Source organism: Malaclemys terrapin, chromosome 21, assembly GCF_027887155.1.
Source record: "Malaclemys terrapin pileata isolate rMalTer1 chromosome 21, rMalTer1.hap1, whole genome shotgun sequence".
Lineage (NCBI taxonomy): Eukaryota > Metazoa > Chordata > Testudines > Emydidae > Malaclemys > Malaclemys terrapin.
The window spans coordinates 7,391,617-7,412,407 of record NC_071525.1 but is presented as its reverse complement, the minus strand read 5'-3'; the positions used below and the strand labels follow the sequence as shown (position 1 = coordinate 7,412,407).

The 20,791-nt window shown below is 47.7% G+C and overlaps 1 protein-coding gene across 3 annotated transcripts in view; it reads left to right on the top strand.

The window, feature by feature from the left end:
* The window catches only part of ARNT (aryl hydrocarbon receptor nuclear translocator), a 41,941-nt gene extending 23,854 nt beyond the window's left edge, over nucleotides 1-18,087 (top strand). For all 3 annotated transcript variants that reach the window (XM_054010393.1, XM_054010391.1, XM_054010392.1), the window contains 13 exons: nucleotides 997-1,082; nucleotides 1,634-1,710; nucleotides 2,372-2,506; nucleotides 4,713-4,787; nucleotides 5,655-5,806; nucleotides 7,751-7,861; nucleotides 8,420-8,495; nucleotides 9,080-9,203; nucleotides 9,894-9,993; nucleotides 10,675-10,825; nucleotides 11,661-11,820; nucleotides 12,461-12,609; nucleotides 13,398-18,087. In XM_054010393.1, the coding sequence (XP_053866368.1) occupies nucleotides 997-1,082; nucleotides 1,634-1,710; nucleotides 2,372-2,506; nucleotides 4,713-4,787; nucleotides 5,655-5,806; nucleotides 7,751-7,861; nucleotides 8,420-8,495; nucleotides 9,080-9,203; nucleotides 9,894-9,993; nucleotides 10,675-10,825; nucleotides 11,661-11,820; nucleotides 12,461-12,609; nucleotides 13,398-13,487 (1,486 nt within the window). In that variant the 3' untranslated portion in view covers nucleotides 13,488-18,087. The remainder of the gene's footprint in view (nucleotides 1-996; nucleotides 1,083-1,633; nucleotides 1,711-2,371; nucleotides 2,507-4,712; nucleotides 4,788-5,654; nucleotides 5,807-7,750; nucleotides 7,862-8,419; nucleotides 8,496-9,079; nucleotides 9,204-9,893; nucleotides 9,994-10,674; nucleotides 10,826-11,660; nucleotides 11,821-12,460; nucleotides 12,610-13,397) is intronic.
* Nucleotides 18,088-20,791: the final 2,704 nt, after the last annotated feature.

Here is a 20,791-nt window from a genome sequence, read left to right as displayed (position 1 = left end):
GTAACACAGTAAGAAAAGACCTGAGAGTGGCGTGGGATGCGTGGTACGTAAAGCGTATATGAGATGGTATAGCACAGCCTCTTTGAGTGCTTAAATATGTACGCGGTCGATGGAGAGAGACCTTAGCAATGCCGCTTTCCACAAGACGCTGTTAATGTGCAGATTAAAACTTCAGACCATTATTCTATGCAGTGTATAGATTAAAGTTCCAGCAGCAGCGCACAGGTTGAGATTCTGTTCCCTTAGGCTTTAATAGATTTTTGAAAACAAGCAGTGTTACTTTTGAAGGACATTAAGGCAGGCTCAGATGTCTTCAGTGCCTGGAAATCACAGCACATGTAATAACTCCATTGTGCACGCATCTGACCTTAAGAACATAAGACCGACCATACTGGGTCAGACTGTCTAGTCCAGAGTCCTGTCTTCTGACAGTGGCTGGAGTCAGATGCTCCAGAGAGCATAAATAGGACGGCAGATCTTCAGTGACCTATCCCCTGGCATCCAGTCCCAGTTTCTGGCAGTCGGAGTCTTAGGCTTGGTCTGCACTACAGAGTTAGGTCAATATAAGGCAGCTTAGGTCGTCCTAACTCTGTGTCTATACTACGACGTCACTCCCGACGATGCAAGTCACCCACTACGCCAGTGTAATACCTCCACCTCCGCAAGAGGCGCAGCGCTTAGGGCGAGGTAGTTAGGACATTATGTACATCACCTATTGGCAGTCAGCCCCAGGTGTGGCTTACAGCTGGGAAAACCCCTCCCTCCACGCCCCGGGTCTGACACTGAGCTGTTTGGGACACCCAGAGCATGGGGTGACAGCCTGACCATCTCGGCTAACAGCCATCGATGGATCTAAATTAGGTGTCATTGGGCGTGCAGGCTCAGGGACTACACTCCCTCCCTGAAGACCCTTCATTTCAGTTATTTAAAGAATCCAAAATACGCGGAGCCTCTTAAACATAAAGAGAATAATCTTAATTGTTTTGTCTTCTCTAGGAGCGGCTTGGGTGCAGTGAAAGACGGGGAGCCCCATTACGTGGTGGTGCACTGCACCGGGTATATAAAAGCCTGGCCCCCAGCAGGTAAGGAATCACGCCAGCTCCTTGAAATATTCGAGTTACCAAGTCTGCTCTTAAGCTAGTCTGTGGTGTTCGCATGTTCTTGTTCTTGCTTTCAGACTGCCCATGTTGCTAAGCAGGGATGTTTGGAGACACATTTCAAAATTCAGAGAGAACTAAAAAGGGTACCGAACTCTGCTGAATCAGTTCCTATAGGTCTGAGGGTTTATAGAAGGATGGGATGTTCCTGGTGGTCAGGAGAGTGGGTCTCGCTTTCAGAACACAGTCCAGAGAGAGTCTAGAGAACCTGGGGCTGAAACAAGACTCACATTATCCTTTCCTTTGACTTTCATATAACAGTTTGAGTAAGTTGAAAACTGCACAGGTGTTGAACTTGAATGTTTTTAGCCTGTTAAACCCTTTTGACTAGGAGAAAGTGACTGGCAACAAAATGACAGTTAGGTGTGAAATATTGAAATCGCAGCTTCTCTTGCTGCTTCCTGTGTGGGATTAGGGGCTTCTGGTATGCTTGTCATGCTGTAATTCCTTAAACGTTCTCTTGTCTTTTGTCTCAGGTGTCTCATTGCCAGACGATGACCCGGATGCTGGCCAGGGAAGCAAATTTTGCCTTGTGGCCATTGGCAGACTACAGGTGAGTAAAACTTTGTCATTCAGTGGGAATGTGGTGATGATGAGAATTAAACCACCTTCCTCCTTTCTCTCCAAGGGTCTTGAGCAGTATATTCTCTCCATGCAGCCTGTCTATGTTCCTTTCCTCCCAGCCATGTCATTTGTAGGTCTAGATAAAGCAAACACAATAAATCTCTGGAGAATAAAACTTAAGGGTGGATTTCCCACAAGCCCAGCCCAGCACTCTGAAACCTGCCAGGTGCATTCTGGGGACTGCCATGCCAGCAAGTGCACTGAATGCCCCATCTGGCTTCACAATTCCTGCTCTCTATCTCGTGCTGGCATCTCAACTCATGGGGGTGTTGTGAGCATCACTGCCCTTTGGAAATGTGCAAAGGGCTGTATAAATGTTGGTAAATATTTAATTAGTCTTTGAATTGGATATGGATTTACCTGGGTTCAGATGCAGCTTTGTTCCACCTTTCTGACATACCTTAGAGACATTCCTATTTAATATCTGCCACCTGTTCCTTTCCAAGCAGTGATGCCTGCTTCATGGTTCAGTGGGAGAAAATTCTGTTCAACCAGGACAAGCACCTATTGTATATGTGGGCTGGGAGGGCATACTTGCACTTCTGAGTGGCTTTCTTTAAACCTGAATCCAAATCTGTCTTGCTTTTCAGGTCACTAGCTCACCCAACTGCACAGACCTGAACAACGTTTGTCAGCCAACTGAGTTCATCTCCCGACACAACACCGAAGGCCTTTTCACCTTCGTAGATCACCGCTGCGTGGCTACAGTTGGCTACCAACCACAGGTGAGAAACAGTAGAAGCTTCCCAGTGTAGATTGCTGCAATTCAAACCGGCTTCTCCTCCTCCTTGCTCCACATGTCATGGCTGCAGTTGTCTGATAGAACTGAGCTAAAACAAATTAGTGGTTAGGTATTGAACCAGCCATCAATTTCAGCTCCACTAGTTGCTTAGAAAACAGATGAAAGGTGACAAATCTGAGGAACTGTCCCAGATTGAGGTGTCAATAGAGTAAGTTTTGGAACAAATCGATACATTAAACAGTAACAAGTCACCAGGACCAGGTGGTATTCACCCAAGAGTTCTGAAGGAGCTCACGTATGAAATTGCAGAACTACTGACTGTGGTATGTCACTTATCACTTAAATCAATTTAATTACCAAATGACTGGAGGATAACTAATGTGACACCAATTTTCTAAAAAAGGCTCCAGGGGTGATCCTGCCAATTACCGGCCGGTAAGACTAATTTCAATACCAGGCAAATTGGTTGAAACTATAGTAAAGAACAGAATTATCAGACACCTACATAAACACAATTTGTTGGGGAGAGTCAACACAGCTCTTGTAAAGGGAAATCGTGCCTCACCAATCTACTGGAATTCTTTGAGGGTGTCAACAAAGACCTGGACAAGGGTGATCCAGTGGGTATAATGTACTTGGACTTTCTGAAAGTCTTTGACAGGGTCCCTTACCAAAGGCTCTTAAGCAAAGTAAGCAGTCATGGGATAAGAGGGAAGGTGCTCTCATGGATTAGTAACTGGTTAAAAGACAGGAGACAATGGTTAGGAGGAATAAATGGTCAGTTTTCAGAATGGAGAGAGGTAAATAGCGGTGTTCCCCAGGAATCTGTACTGCGACCAGTGCTGTTCAACATGTTCATAAATGACCTGGAAAAGGGGGTAAACAGTGAGGTGGCAACGTTTGCAGATGATACAAATTTACTCAAGATAGTTCAGTCCAGAGCAGACTGCGAAGAGTTACAAAGGATTTCACAAAACTGGGTGACGGGGCAATAAAATGGTAGATGAAATTCAATGTTGATAAATGCAAAATAATGCATATTGGAAAACATAATCCCAAATGTACATACAAAATGGAATCTAAATAAGCTGTTACCACTCGAGATCTTGGAGTCATTGTGGATAGTTCTCTGAAAACAACCGCTCTGTGTGCAGCGGCAGTCAAAAAAGCTAACAATGTTAGGAACCATTAGGAAAGGGATCGATAATAAGACAGTAAATATCATAATGCCACTATATGAATCCATGGTATGCCCACACCTTGATGCTGGGTGCAGTTCTGGTCACCCCATCTCAAAAATATATATTAGAAACAGAAAAGCTACAGAGAAGGGCAACAAAAATGATGCCAGGGTGTGGAACAGCTTCCATATGAGGAAAGATTAAAAAGACTGGGACTATTCATCTTGGAAAAGAGGCAACTAAAGCGGGATAGGACCGAGGTCTGTAAAATCATGACTGGTGTGGAGAAAGTGAATAAGAAAGTGTTATTGGCCTCTTCATGAAACACAAGAACTGAGGTCACACGATGAAATTAATAGGCAGCAGGTTTAAAACAAAGGAAGTACTACTTCACACAAAGCACAGTCAATCTGTGGAACTCCTTGCCAGGGGATGTTGTGAAGGCCAAAACTATAACTGAATTAAAAAAAAATTAGGAGGATAGGTCCATCAATGGTTATTAGTCAAGATGTCAAGGATGCAATCCCATGCTCTGGGTGTCCCCAAGCCTCTGACTGCCAGAGTCTGAGACTGCCAGGGGATGGGATCCCTCAATAATTATTCTGTTCTGTTCATTCCCTTGGAAACATTTGGCATTGGCCATGGTCAGAAGACAGGACCCTGGGCTAGATGGAACATTGGTCTGACCCAGTGTGGCCATTCTTGTGTAACACAGATCAGTGGAGGGAGGTGAATCTGGCATATGTTTAGAGCAAATTTGATTGAAGCAAGATCTTCGACTCCACTTCTGAGTTACAGATTAATCATCAGGGTCAGCTGCTGTGGTGCTGTGTTTTGTAAAAGTCCATCAATTCCTAAAATAGGTGGATGGCCTGATGCTTTTGTCCCGGAGAGTTGTATGTGGGAGTTGTAAGCATTAGTCCAAAGTGGAGCTATTCGAGCAGGCCGAAAGCAGGGAGTCTGCTTATTAAATGGAGACTTTTTTTTTCTTTTCCTCTTCAAAATTAGGAACTCTTGGGGAAAGATGTTGTGGATTTCTGCCACCCAGAAGACCAGCAGCTTTTGCGAGACAGCTTTCAGCAGGTAATATATTTAGCCACCTTGGCTGCTTACAAGATGATCTGCATCACCGCTCGTAAACCAATATTCCTATTGGCCGTTTGCTGTGCAGTGGAACTAAACTGGTTTAGATTTTTATCAAGGCAGGAATCACACCTCACTGGCCTTAAATTTCTCAGTTACTGAGTAGCATACATTTGAATAGATTTTTAAACACAAGAGAGCTTACTAACATGCAAAATTAAACTGGGTGGGTTTGCGTGTCTAATTTATTTTTGAATTCCTCCTTTTGCTGCTAGTTGTCTGAGACCTGAGATGTGAGTACAAAGTCTTGACATCAAGGCCATGCTTCAGTGGCTGTGTTCGGACACCTTACGCATGGCAAGGCAGATGAACTGGTGTCTGAACTTTAAATGGATGTGGCTTGCTGGCCCTCTTGCTGTTATTACTCTCTCCTCTGAGGGCACTTGACTTGACAGGGCAGGAAAGACTCCACTACTGATGATTCTGAAAAGCAGCTCCTCATTCGTTTGACCCAATAGTAAGAATCATAAACAGCAGACAATCTTTGGTTGCTGGAGAAATTAACTTTTTTGTTCTTATTTTCGTATATTCCATTGCTGCAAAGAGCATTAATTGAAGGCATAAGAAAATGCTACATTCCACTCCCATATCATCATCCTGGGAAGTCAGACCATTGGAGGAATATAAAAAGAGTTTAAAAGAACAGAGTAGTTGTATTGTGGCTGGGAGGCAAGGTACAATATTGTAGCCTTACGACAAAGAATGCCATAGTCAGCTGCTAGCAGGGTGGGTGTTTGCTTATAAACAACACTGTTCTCAAACGTCTTCTTTTTATCAGGTATTACTGATGGCGTTAAATTTTTCTAGGTGGTGAAGTTAAAAGGCCAGGTTCTGTCAGTCATGTTCCGATTCCGGTCCAAAAACCGTGAATGGCTCTGGATGAGAACCAGCTCCTTTACCTTCCAGAACCCCTACTCAGATGAGATTGAGTACATCATCTGTACCAACACCAACGTTAAGTATGTACATGGCAATGGCTTTCAACCCATGAGCACTTTCAGCGATAGCATGTGCACTTTGCCTGACCTAGTGCCTCCCCGTATGACCAGCTACACAGACCAGATGCTTTATGAGCTCGGGTTCTCCCACCATCACCCCCTCTTTCTCCCTCCCCACCCCAAACTTCTGTGCTTTCCTGAAAAGTCACTCCCTACACTGGGCAGTATCCTGACAGTGGTGCAGCGCCTGCTACGAAATGCTTTTAATATGCATAAAATGGAATTCTATTCGATGCTCACTTGGGCGTTTAGGGAGCTGTCAAAATTCAGTTAACTCCTGAACTTGCTGGTGGTGCATTTGACTCTTCAGGCTGTATATCTGCATTTGGAGTGTTAATACTAGGAGAATGTATTTTAATGTAGCACTTGGCTTCCATGGCAGCAGGATGAGGCGTGCGTAGGTTGGGGACTGGATTTTAAAAGCCACCGTTTGAATGTGAGCTGGAAAATCCTCAGCTGACACCAGAAAGTAAATATTGACTTTGGCGTTGTCTGCTTGCTTCAGTTGCTCATCCTAGAGTCAGGAAAGAATCTCCCCTAATTGTGACACTGCAGTAAAAATTATGCTCTCTGTTACTATCTTCACGACCCACCACCCGTTCCCTTCTTGGCCATCGTGGTGGCGTGGCAATACTGTGCCATAGTTGGCTCTCCATCGTGGGTAGTCGAAGGATGCTGCCTCTTCCTAGGGGGAGCACAAGGCTCTTTGTGCAGGCCTAGCACTTGAGATCCTGAGAGGGAACGCTCGAGTCTGGCAGGCACGTATCTTGTAATTGCAGAGCTAATATTGGCCTTACAGGACATCTGCCCAGCTGGACAAGAGGCAAGCCAGGCCATCTGTGCTCGTGGACAAAGAGTGCAGCGGTTGAGTTGGATGTTCAGGGTCCCTTCTGGACCTTTCTCAATCACCCTGTACAGTCAGCAGTGCACCTTATCCACCCACCAGTAGGAGAAACCCATTCTAATCAGACTCCCTTAAAAAGATTCAGAGCAATATTAATTCGGTCCCTCGAGGGGCTTCCCTTTGGTTCTAGACCACCATGATGTGAGCATGGGGTAAGGATCCAAGAATCTGTATTCTAATCACGCTTCTGATGTGCACTTAGCTTTTCCTGGCATTAGAGGCATCTCTTTGATCGTATTCTCTCCTCCTCTTATTCGGTCCACATAAATCCATTCCCATTTCCATACGCCAGCTTCCAACTATACCACTCAAGTTCAGACCAGAAAAGCACAGCTGTGCAGCGGACAGCATGTGGTGCACTCCAGCCGCCAGGCTCTTCGCTATGTGCACTGTGCTTCGCTTTATTTTTCACAGACCCAAGTACCCTCTGCTGGGCAGAAGCAACAGCTTTTAAAACACATGTTGAGATGTATCAGATTTTTCTACCTTACGGGAAAGCTTGTTAAAGTTGAGTTGCATTCCGCTATACAGGCTTCACGACTAGACCGAAACAGAGCCCAGAGGATACTTTCAGCGTTTATATTAGGCTTAACAGTTGCCCCTTACTGAGGGCATCCTGCTCGATCCATGATTTATTTACTATCTCAAATGGTAAGTCATGTATGTTTTAGGCTTGGTAACCTTGGGAGTGCTGATTATTTGAGCTGTATCTAACTGCTGAGGCTTCCAGCATATATAAATTTTAATAGCCGCTCTTCTTCCTGTTGCGTGTGTTGGGGAGAGGGGGGGCTAGTGCCCTTTGGATCCCAGCTGTGTATCCCGTTAGATGTCTGATTCAAAGGCCGTTGAAGTTTGCGGATCGGTCCATTGACTTCATCGGGCTTTTGCAAAGATGAGGCTCTCGGACCCACGACTGAACCAAAAAAGGCAAATTTTAAAGGACAGTAACTGACATTTGCACCCTTCCTTTTCTCTCTCCCTTTTTTTTAAACAACATTAAGGAACTCAAGCCAGGAGTCTCGGCCTGCTGTGTCTAACTCGATGCAGCGGCCACAGCAAGGACAGAATGTCAGCCTCCCCCTGGACATGGGCACAGCTCAGCTGGCGTCAAGGTGAGAGGATTCTACCGTGCCTTTAACTTTGGTCATCTCCTCTCTCTTCCCCTACCTGGCCACCTTGTTTTTATAGACCTGTCAGTTCTCTCATCTCACCCCTACTTTGCTCTTTGCCAAAGGAACAGACACTCTAGGGTTAAAGGTCTGAGTCAAGAGCTCCAAAATATTTATTACAGCAATCAGCCCACCTAGTTAAGTAGCAGGGCTAATGCTGAACTGGTAATTAATTTTTAAATGAGCGGAAAAGCAGAATAGCTGATCTGCTGGAGTCCAGTGGGCCATGCAGGAGATTGATTGCTTACAAGAGAGTTGAATGGTTGATGCTTGTGAGCCTCTGTCGCAGAAACTTCCTTTTGCAGGGTGGAGTCTTAATCTGGTCGTGCTGGAAAATATTGGGGTTTTTTGATGGGGCTTGAGCAGAGGCAGAATCTCCAGTTGTACTGTAGCAGTCCTGCTTGCTTTTGTAGAGACACTCAAATTCCTGGCTGCCGGCGGGTCAGGGCTCGGTTGTTTTTAGCAAGACCCAGTTCTTATTACATTCACGGTCTATTTTAGGCAGCAGCAGCCCCAACAGACTGCGCTGGAAGTGGTCCCAGGAAGAGAGAGTCTGTCTGGTTATGACCACTCGCAGGTAAATCAGCAGGGATCTTGATAGTCTTTGGTCTGTGTGTTGTGATCCGTTCCTGACTGTTGATGAAAACTGGCCCATAGAGCAGTCACTTGAGGCCACCGCTTGGGAGTCTGAGTTGCTGGGTTTCACTAGAGCCCATGTTGTGACTTTCTGAGAGGACAGAGTTGGGCCTGCCACTTGCCCTGCATGAGTGATGCCCTCATTTCTCCATCAGGTGTGCTGGCACAGTCTCTCCTGCAGGGCAGGGCAAAGCTGCCTCCAGAATTCTGAGTGCACTGGTGCTCAGTCCCTGTGCTTGGGGTGCCCATATCCCCCCGAGAACCGCCTCTGTGCACCCCCTATTTTTGAGCCGTCAGTACGCTCAGCACCATCAGTCTGGACCAATCCAAGTGGACATTGAGTCTGCGCTAAAGCACCTTGCAGACCAAGGTGTATGTAAAAAGCCAGGCAACAAATGCCCTCTGCTCTTTATCATACGCAGTAGGTTCCTAAGTGGCTTCCTCTGTAATCTCATAGGCAACCTGCCTTTGCCCTCTGTTTTGCCTGCTGGTTGCTTGTGCTTATATCTCCCTCCTGTGATCCAGGTTGCTGTCCAGCCTGTGACGGCTGCTGGCCCAGAACGCAGCAAGCCACTGGAAAAAACGGAGGCTCTGTTTAGTCAGGAGAGGGACCCGCGGTTCAGTGAAATCTACTCCGGTATCAATACAGGTAGGGATCATGGTGTGCAGAGATTGCTGAGTTAGCCTAGAGGTTCAGTTGACTCTGTTCCTCGATCTTAGTCCTGGCTTGGTATCCTCACTTGTTCTGTTTAAATGGACCTAGTGCTAGGGACAGGGGCTGAAGTGGCAGTGGAGAGAGCAGTCCCTTCTTTTGCAGAACAGGAATGTGTCTGGCATCCCACTCACCCACCAGTCTGCCTCTAACCTTTCCCCCGGTTGCTGCCTTCCCAGCAGTGCCTTCCTCACTGCAGTCAGCATCTTGGCAACGCTTCGGGAGGGCAGGGGCAGTCTTTTTGCCCTATGCCTTGGGCCAAGTGTCCCAGGTCTGGGATCTCCTCACAACCCCTTCTGCCTATCCCCAGAGAGCAGATTTGTTTTCCGTGACTCAGAACAGACAACAGTGAATGTCCTAAGCCCCGAAAAGATCTTAAGGCAAAGCTTATTAGAAAATTGAGAGGAAATCAAATTAATAAGCTGTTAAGGAACCATCTGTGGGCTGAGTCTGGGTAATGTCTGTAACAAGACTGTCCCTTATCTAGCCAAGCCGTTTAAGCCAAAGAATCAAACTTGACATGGAGAGCTCAGGCGTTTAGCTCCCTTGCTAACAGCCTTTGTCTTGGCCTCCCTCCATCAGCATTGCCTTGTCATGGGCTCTAACCTGTTTGCCTTCCTTTCACAGATCCGAGCAAAGCCATTCCTGCCAGCACAGTACCGGCCAATCAGCCGCTCTTCCCCCAGGGAAACACTTTCACTCCTGCGCGGCCCACCGAAAGTTTCAGGTGAAGCTGGTGCGCTGGACTGGGGTCGGGTTGCTGTGAATTGTATCTTTCTCTTTCTGCTCTGTCTGTCCAGGCTTAGTTTTCTGGAGGGGCAACAGAAGAAACGAAGGGTGACAGTGCTTTGTGGTGTCTGGCTGCTGCTGAAAGATAATTGGACTGTAATAACCATCCAGAATGAACAGACTGTTGCGCTAAAGGGGACTCCCAATGCACCAGAATTGACTGTTTGTTGCAAGTGCTGGATCAAATCACAATGGAATATGCCTGCAGTTCTTAAAATGCAAGTTTAAACCAAACCCCTAAGAAACATGTGCTAGGGTGTTCCTAGTACTCAGACGCCATTGTCTTTTCGTTCATTGAAGCCATTTGGTTTTGCATGTTTGCTTATATTAATTGCCTGCCAGACAGTAGCTAGACGCTGGTGGGAATATTACTGCAAATGGACAGACCGCATCGGCAGACGTGCATGCTCCGTCAACATCATCTCCAAGCTGGGCTAGCGTCCCAGCCCAGCACGCGCTCTTGTTTTGTAATTGAGGTATAGAAGTTGTGTGGGCATTGTAGATTACCTCCAGCTGCATCGTACCTGTCTGCCTATGCTGGTAATGCCTCCTAAGGCACATCTAGTGGCAATTGTTAGATCTGGGCTAACTCTTTATAGCCTGTTCTCTTCTATTCTAGGAGCAGTAGCATGGCACCCCCTGTCAACATCATCCAGCAGCAGCCTGCTTCAGCAGGCCAGATTTTAGCACAGATTTCTCGCCACTCCAATACCACGCCAGTCACTGCAACCAACTGGGTGTCAGCGACGCGACCGTCGTTCACGGCACAGGTAACATTTCTCAGAATGCCCAGGGAGCCTTTTCCCAAGGGATACAGGTTTGCAAACAAACACACACCTTGCCGTCATGAGAATTGCTCTTTCGTTAGCAGCATGTAATATTAAAGTGCTCTGACGGGGTTGACTTCTGAATAACAAAGGGGAGAAATTTCCCTGGCACATGGAGTAGGTGGTGTTGGATGCATTCAGCAACTCCAGTTTGACAGCGATCGCCATCCCTTAATAGCTGAAATCCCAGCAGCTGCTTTTGGGTGAATTGGTCCAGATCGTTTCTCCACCTCCACCCTGAAAACAATTGCTTGATCATTGTGCCGAACCGGGGCCCCTCTGGCACAATCAGCAATAAGAGTAGAGCTCATCTGGGCAGGAGACAGAACGTCCGCAGGGGCCGGTCCCAGACGAGAATGAACTCCCCCAGGAACAAAGGCCCATCCTAAAGCTCCCCTCCTTCCACACCAAGGGCAAGGTGCATTTCTCTGACCTGGCCTTTCCTGTTAGATAAATGCATAGCAACAGGTATATTTCTAAAAGCCAAAAGAAATCCCCCACTAAACCAAGGCACTTCACTGTACATCCTTCTCCGTCTGGGGAGAGAACAGATGTGTTGCTTAATGCATGACTGGAAGGCGCTCAGGTATAGAGAGAGTTCCTCCAGATGCTGGGGTGGGGCAGATTGGCAGGGAGAAGCTTGCAATGCACCTGCTGTACCTTCTTTGTAGCTAGGGAACGTCACTCACCGGAGCTGGGTCAGTCCAGCACTCTGCGCCGTTTTCAGATTTAGAGCAGAATAAATACAGCGTTTACTTCTCTCTCGTTGCCGTTCTAGCAAGTGCCTTCCCAGACCGCAAAGACTCGGTCCCCTTCATTTGGAATGGGGAGTTTCCAAGGCACCCCTTCCTCCTTCAGCCCCATGTCAACACCTGGTTCCACAGCCTCCCCGGGCAGGGCTGCTTATCCAGCCCTCGCCAGCCGCGGCACAGGCTTTGGTAAGTGTCATTCATGTCGCACAAGGAATATACGTAGGATCTTGCTGTGGGGGTGGGGCCAGGATAAAAATCTCCTTTAAAAAGAGGCTTGTTTGGATTTGTGCTTCAAGATAGGGTTAGGGCTAAATTTGGGGCAGATGCATCACCCCACGTCCTTTGTCTGTTTTTTTGTAAAAATGTCATGGATGCTCTACTAGTGTCAGTTCTAAACCTGAATTCCTGCCTCTCCTCTCCCCCAGCTGTCCTTGTTGAGCAAGGGGTGATGCAAACCGAAGAGACTCCAAACCGCTGCAGCATGGGTGGGGGGGAGGGGGGAGGGAGAAGTGACTCCTAAAAATTCACAGGTTGGTTAGAGTTGGAAGGAGCCACTCGAATCCCATTGTCCTGACCTTGCCAGAAATTCAGTCCAGAGCTGGTTGGACAATATCAGGGATGGATCCTTCATATTGCAAGATCAGATTTCCTTTGCTGTTAAGTGGCTGGGCCCTGGAAGCCCCTTCCGCGTTATTACCGTACTAAGTTGTCCGCCTGATGCAATACCATTGACCAGCCAGTGCTTGTGTTTACTGACCCTTAAAGGCTCTTGGGTAGAGACTCTTCTGTGGACACAACTCGCTGACCTTGTTACTCTGTTGAACAGCCAGTGAAACCGGGCAGACCCCAGCCCAGTTCCAGACACGGACAGCGGAAGGAGTTGGCATGTGGCCTCAGTGGCCAGGACAGCACCACGGGCGGAGCTCTGGGGAGCAGCACGTCCAGCAGCAGCCAAGCCAGCCTGAGGTCTTCCCAGTAAGATGACGTTTTCGTAACCTGTTGAGGGAGGGCTGTAAATCCTGGGGGAACGTATGGGCTTGGTTTACAAAAGCGCAGGAAGTTGGCTAGAGTGCAAGCTCCTTGGCCAGCGTGATGTGAAAGCTGTAATAATCCCAAGTGGGGCTGGATCACTGGGGAGGAACTGGTCAAGGGATCTGGAGCTGTTCACTTCTATTAGGTAGCTGGTTTGAAACTGGCTGAGTTTGGGAGCCCAGCGGGGCCTGACTTGTTCCAGTGGACAGGAGTCCACTTCACCCAGCACCACCGGAATCGGCTTGAATCATCACTCATCAGTCTCGGAGGTACAAAAGTGGCCGCAGACTGACCTCCCCTCTGAGGCGTTTTGTCCATAACTGGGCTAAGGCCTCCTGGCGGGGCTCTGTGCAGAGCTCGTGTTGCTGCCTGAGCTGGGCCTGTTCTGTGGAGAGAGGGAACAGTTGGGTTTTCAAAACTAAGGACAGCCCCATAATGACTGCATCGTGCACTCCACAGGGTCCGGTTGTTAGTTTCAGCCCCCCTGTTCACCCAGGGGCGTGTAGCTACAGTTAGTCACTGATCGTATGAGAAATATAGCTTGTATCTAGACTATGAAAGGCAGTTGGAATGTGTTTGCAGGACTCTTTAGACTGTAAGCTCTTTGGGGAAGGGAGTATCTGTTCTGTTTTTGTACAACGCCTAGCACAATGGGGCCTTAGTCCATGACGGGGGTTCCAGCTCCTACATGCGACTACAGGACAGTTACAAAACTTATTTTGTTCTTCCAGGACATGCTGTCAATGCTGGGAGACCAGGGAACCAACTATAGCAATGAAGAATTCCCAGACTTGAATATGTTCCCTGCCTTTTCAGAATAAAATAAAAAAAACGAAACCCTCCTCACGAATTTTATATAAATATCTATGTGTAAAGGAAAAAGCACCTAAGTCTTTTTTCTCAGACCCCCTGAACTTTCTAAACACTTCCTACTTCCTGGAGGTGGAAACTTCCAACCAAGAATCCAGAATGGACAGCTTGTCCCGAAGGAGGAGGCGAGGTCTCTGCGATGCTGCCAGCCCTGCATGCACGATGCGTGGGATTGTTCATCGGGCAGCGTCAGGACTCATGAAGCATTGGAGAGTGCAGGAGGGAAACTCCCACAGACTGCGGGATGCACACAAGAGGCTTACTCTGTGCACTGGGTTGGGAGGAGAGATTCCTGGATCCTTCAGCAAGCATCTCCCAAAGTTCATGAGGTGCTTTTTAAAAATGTCAGTCTTCTGTACCGTGACTTTTTAAAGACTTATTGTAACGGCTTAAATGTTGGAACCTTTTCCCAAATGTTACCCTAGGATCGAGGTATAAAGGGTTAACACACGCTGGGGATTACAAATCCTTCTTGGCTTACCCAGCTGTTCATTGGGACTGCAGATCACCTCAGCAAGGAAGCTTTTGTGTCATCTCTCTGGAGAGGAAAGAGTAGAGTTATTACGGGCTCCCCGGCTTGTGATCGGGGTGTGTTTGAGAAGCTTCCATGTTCACGGGAGCTTAGCTTTGGAAGAACGTGTTTGTTTGAAATCCCATCTCTCTTCCATAAACAGTGCAATTAATATGGGTATTTTAGTTAGCATGACCTATAAACTTGGGGATTTTTCATTCACTTAAAGATGGGAAAATAATGAGCCATAAAGTGTTAAATAATCATATGTAGCTTTGCTTTCTAGATGCACCAGTCCACAACTGATGGCTTCAGTGCTGCCATAAACCAGTGTTAAACGGGTTTTCAGTGAGTGTATCTATTGAGACTAACATGGCACTTTTAGTGCAACTTTACCATTTTTATCTCCTTTCCCACCATCTCCATTTCTGAGTTGTAGGCCCAGCTCCTGTTGGAAACACTCTTCTGCCTCTCTCGCTTCTGGTTAAGGGATCTGGGTTTTCCAAGAGTTGTGCTCTTCACTCAGCTGTCAGAGTGGCAATCTCCAGTCTGACGTTCACTGATCCCTTAAAGAACTTCTTACTGCCAGGTGCTGATCTATTGCCAAAATACAAAATGGAGGAGAGCGAGACAGGTATTTAACTTCAAGATTCAAGCCTTGTGTTCAAATTTTCTGGCACCTTCCCTGGAAAAACTTGTGGCAAACTTCATGCTCCCTCCTGGCCCTGTTTTTTAAAAAGCGATGGTGAAACCAGTACCCATGGCAAGAGTTTGCTGCTTGCATTCAGTAAGTAGATCTGTCTGCTGTGGGGTTCAACACTTGGAAACTAACTCTCCAACGCTGTGGTGGAAAAACCAGAATCTTTCCTGAAAAGGGAAATCTGTTTTTCTTCAGGATTAAATCTGTTGGAAGTTGGTCTTGTTCCTTTAAAGCATGCACACTGCTCCACGTTAAGTGAGATTAGGGATGCTGACCTCCTGGAATGCCCTGGGGTGACCATCCTTCAGCCAGTAAGGTCAGAGCTAGACAAATAATGGAATTTCCACTGGTTGGCAATTTTGCAAAAGTAAAGAAGAAATTTGGCTGGGTCAAATTTACCATTTCATTTCGATTTGTGAGCATTTTCAAGCTTCTGAATTTAAAAACAAAAAAAGGAAATTTTGAAACTAAGTTCTTTCGAACTAATATTTCAACCTTTTAAATAAAATGAAATGAGACATTGAATTTTTTTATAAACAAAACAGAGAACTGAATGCAAATTCAAAGTTTCATTGGTGCAGAATCTGCATTTTTCATAGTTTGTGCAAATAATTTTGCCTAGCTCTAATGGCAAGATTGTCAAAAGGAAGGGTGTGGTCTTTGTCGGACTAGTAGATCTTGGGGCAGGTGAGGGTGGAGCAGTGTTGAGGGGGAAACCTTTGGCAGCTCACACATACCCTCCAAAGAGCAGATTTCCTAGACTTGTAGGGCAGGTAACCTCTATCTGTGGAAGTATTGGAGCAAAACACATGTGTGTGAATAACTGTTGTAAAGTGCGGTGAGACGTTTCAATATTTTCTGTACCCTGCCAGAGATGATATTGACACTAGGATTAGAAGAACCAAACCTATACTGTATTCTCATGCTTTCATTGTTAAAACAGTGTTCAGACACTAGTGACCTTGGTCAAATCTTCAAAAAATCTGAAGTCCTGTTTCAAAAGTGATTCAAACAATCGCTTTTAAAAATGGGACTTAAGCTTCTAAATCACTTATGAGCTTTTGAAAATTTTACCCATATACTTAATCTGCTCTCTGCTGGGTGGATTATAAGGGTGTTGAGCTGAGCTAACAGCAGTAACTGCATTCGGCTCTTCTCTTCAGCTCTGGTAGTTCACCATGTTCCAAATAACTTTATCACTAGCTCTTTGGCTGTGGAGCCATGGGGTTTTCTCAGGCTTAGAGCAAATCTGTTTCGTAAAGTTGTAATGTGTTAATTCTCCCAGGTATTTCTACTCAGTATGGCAGTGTCTGCTTGTGAGTTAATTTGCAGGGCTTGTGAGTTAACTTGTATCAACAGGATGGCAGAAGCATGCGTGTGAAAATGACTAGAATTGTGTCTGTGACATCTCCCGAATGGTAAAGCTGTAGTCACTTTACCAGTCTCATAAAGGTGAAGGCAGCTCTAGCCTTGAAAATCAGAATGAACCTGTTGACAAATGCTCTGAAACTATATGGCCATAAGGAAAAAACCTGTTTCTACAGAAATCATGTACTGTATGCACACTATTGTAACGCGATATTGAAGAGAAACTCAACCTTTTTTCATTCTACCGCTAGAATCTTTCCTGGGGCTTGCGGTGGGTGGGAGACCACTTAATAAGGTCAGTTGCTTGGCATGGTTTTCTGCAGTCAGTTCTCTCCAGTGGTGGTCTGAATTTCCCATCTCTCTGGCAGAGAGCAGGGCACATGCATGGCCAGATGAGCTCCTGCTAGCTGGGTAACGACCTTCTCCACCATCACATTCATAACTCCTGGGTGACCAGGTTTGTTTGTTTCTTAGCTGGGCTGCTACCGGCAAGGGGGAGAACTTGGCTCTTAAGCAGAGATGATGGCCCTTGTCAAGGGAAACTTGCCACCATGATGGCTTGAGCCTCCTCAGCCTTGACCTGGGGGGACCATTTTCCCCAGGAGGTGGCGTTGCCCCCACTCTTTTTGCTCAGTCATGGGCCCTTTCGTTGTGTGTTGTCCGCAGGGGACAAAAGGACACGCGTCACTGACTCGGCGCTGTTGTGTGGGACGAGAGTCCCAGAACCTACACCGGCCTCCTAGCTCACGGCACCTTAATGCAGTGGGATTCACAGTGCCCTCGCCATCCACTAGACTGGAGGTTCCCAAACTTTTCTTATTGCCTACCCTCTTCAGATCTACCAGCTGCCTGTAAACTCCTACCCTTCTCGGCACTGATACTTTGTTCTTAACACTACCTGTCTTGAGCCATCTGTCCATATTTCACTGTTACTTACAGATATAGTCATGGTGTGACACATACAACCGAAAAAAAACCATCCTAAGTTCCGAGCTCAGTTAGATTGGACAGTTGCTAAGCAACTGAACCCGCACTGTATCGTGATTGGAGGTGAGGGCTCTGTACGTCAGCATCTCTGTGTTCTCATTGGTACAGCTTGAAGTTAAATTAACTGCCGTATTTTATATAAAAAATTCCCACAGAGTTTTAAAGCTTCATCTGAGTCGCCTGGTATGAAAATGCAATAAATAAAATCCACAATTTCTCCCACGTACCCCCCAGAGATGTCTCGCGTACTTCCAGGGGTACGTGTAACACACTTGGGGAACCCCTGATGGTGGTGGGCTTAGTTTGGTGATCCAATACGGCAGTGTTGGGGTCCATATTAGTACTTTATAGTCTGTAGGGAGGATTCAGCAGCTCTGGTGGGAAGCCCCTCTCCTCTTAGAGCTCAGACTTCCTGGGGTTTGACCTTGCATTCCTTGGAATTAAATCAGTGCAGGGATGGGGCTTTAAGAGCCTGGTCCTGTGAAATCTTACATCCCATGGGAGTGGCCGGTTGTGCTACCCCTCCTGTGGAATGACACCCAGACCCTACAAAGTAGTATACCCCATGTGCCCGCAGATTACACCGCGACCTAACTGAAGTGTCACCTGGCAGCCCTGCTTAGAAACCAAAAAAGAGCTCCGTTTTTGCCATGCAGGTGAAAAGGGCTTGCGTGAAATTATCGTCGGTTCGTTTCCTTCCCTGCTCTGGATGCAAAGGAGGCGCAATGTCTTATTAAAACAAAAAATCCGGTAGCTAACTGAAAAAAGGTTGACTTTCATTTGAGTCATGTTTTTGATAATCAAATATTTTTAAATGTGAGTATTTTATTGTACAGTTTGGTTGGGGAGGGGCGGGGGACGGGAGATGCTAAACGTTTGTTCTTTTTTAAATGTTCTGTACTGAAGACTTTGTGTTGTGACAGAGGTTGCAAATAATTATATGTAGCACAGATTTTACAAGAAGATATTTTTTTCCTTTTTAAAAGTGCAGTCTGTCTCTTTTCTGCTGGGTGTCTTTTTACAAGTGTTCCACTGGCCTGACTAAACCCATTTGGCTTGCAGGGCCTCCATTGGGTGTGCTAACGGCCCTGGGTCTAAACCTGCCCTGCAGTCCCTGACGAGTCTCCAACCTGACTCTTTTTTTTTTTCCCTTCCCAATCCTGCTCCCTATCTCTGTGTCGGGAGATCTCCCCCCACGACTAGTAGCATGTTTCTCTTGAAATGGCCTAACAGAGATTTTGAAAGGCTCAAATGGGGCCGTTTCATGCCCAGCTCCTGTTGAAAGTGAACGGGAGTTGGTGCCAGATTCCTCCAAGTTGGAATCATTGGAGAGACCGAAGGGAAAATTTTTGGAAAGTGCCTTAGGCCCCTGAGTGCCTAAGTCAATTTAGAAAAAAGGGACTTCAGGCTCCTAAGTCATTCAGATGCTCTTGAAAAATTCACCCTAAATCCCTATCGCTGTGTTCTTGCTCAGGAGATTCAACTCCCCAATATATTAAAGCCCTCCAGATCCTAGTGGTGACTAGCTGTCTGCTGTCCTGGTTTGGGGAGCAGAATAGGCCCCCCCCCCCCCAACTGTGGCTATATCAATAAGTGCTGCTTTTGTGTGTGCCAGTCTCAGTATGTTTCTAGACATCTCATCGGGCACCTTGGGGGTGTGCCCTGTTCCGGAGATGTTCAGAAATGATCTGACCAGTGTGCTTGGTCTGAGGAGATAAGGAGTATCGCTTTGTTCCCCGCTGCCCAGAAACTTAATATTCCATAATCTCTGGCTTCAATCAACCATTGACCATCTCCGTTCTTTTTCACATGTGCATCCCCCCTTGTCTTCTCCCCGCCGTCATCGCTTGAATCAAAGCCAGGCTTTTTATCAATGGCCAGCAAGTTCACGCCAATCTCCGATCCCTCCTAGCCAGTGCCCTCCCTTCCTGCTGGGACGGATTAAGAAGCAGAGCGGGCCCATTACTCAAGCATCGGCAGGGCTGTTGCAGGTAACCTATCGTTGGAGCCATGACCAACACAGAGCTGAACTCTCTCCTGCCATCTTGATCCACCCCACCAGCATCTCCTGACGTCCCTAGTAATGCCGTGGAAGCTAAGAACAACTTCATGGGTGGAAGAGGAAGTTTTCTGCATAACAGATGGTGTAACGTTGCTCTGCTTGAGTAGCTTGGCCTCATCCATACAATCAAGGAAGATAATTTGGGGTGTTGAAGGGATTCCTTTAAAAAAAAAAAAAAATCTGATTATGGTTAGTTGCAGGCCAGTACATCCCTCCTGTGCTCCCTATGGTGCTGCTAATATCTCAGTTGCTTGGCGTGGGAGTTGGAAGGTTCCTTTAGGCTGTTCTAGCAGTGTAGTAAGGAAGAAGGGGTCATGCCCAAGGTCTGAGAGCCCTGCCTTCCCAGCCAGCCAAAGAGTGTGGGGGGGGAAGGTTGTTCTAGGTGTCAAAGCCATGAGCCCATGTGGCCCGCCTAGACCTGGGAAGAGGAGTGGAGCGTGGGAAGGAACAGGGAAATTGCTGCTCGGGAGTCAAACCCTCCAACTATCCTGTGCCCCATTCCTTGTGTGGATTGGACGGAAGTAGTGGTGTCCTCTGCAACATGCAGGAAAGAAGGGCCCAGGTGCCAGGAGAGACCTGCCCGGGGAAAGTTGCTCTTCCTGCAGCACAGCTCTCGCTCGGGAAGTGAGCGGACTTGTTGCTTTCGGAAGCTCACGCAGCCGCGCTGCATTAACGTGGTTTACAGAACTTTTCAGGAGCTGCTGCAGTTTTTCGCTGTTCCTAGCAACTGAAGTTATGGTGACTAGACAGCTCAGGGGTTTGCTGCTGAGCGTGGAACAGGAGCCTTTCACCTCCAGGCAAGCTGGATCCAACACCTGTTTAGCCTCCATCTGCGGCTCTTGGTCCATGCTCTGGTGGCCAGCTGTCCATCGCAAATGGTGCCTCTTCTCCACATCTTACTCAGAGAAGCCATGGAGACTGACTCCATGCTGACCTGTGGAGGGTGCAGGGGGCCCTTCCGGTGCATGCCTTGGGAGAGGGACGCTTGCAAAGCCACCTTGTACACAATCTCTGGAACCCATCTCGTCCTGAAACTCGCTGCACTGCTCTGAGCAGGGCCAGCTCCAGGCACCAGCCCACCAAGCTTGTGCTTGGGGCGGCACCTGGAGGGGGGCGGCGCGGTGCTCCAGCCGCCGGGGAGAGTGGGGCCACGGCTGGGGCTCACCGCCCTCCCCCCAGCACTCTGGCCGTTGGGGAGAGCGGAGCCCCAGGCGGGCTCGCCGCCTTCCCCCCGGCGCTGTGGCCGCTGGGGAGAGCGGAGCCCCGGGCGGGCTCGCCGCCCTCCCACCAGCGCTCCGGCCGCCGGGGAGAGCGGAGCCCCGGTCAGGGCTCGCTGCCCTCCCCCCGGGGCTCCGGCCGCCCTCCCCTGCCATGCTGGGGGTGGGGGGCGGCCGGAGGCTTTTTTGCCTGGGGCGGCAAAAAAGCCAGAGCCGGCCCTGGCTCTGAGCATCTTCCTGAAACGCCCCTTCAACAGAAATCTACTCTGAGGAGGAGCTTCTGAATGCTCCGAATTGGGGTAAGCACAGGGCACCCTGAGGAAATCACCCTAGAAACCTGTTTGAGGGGCAGCCGTGTTGGTCTGTATCAGCAAAAAGAACAGGAGTCCTTGTGGCACCTCAGAGACTAA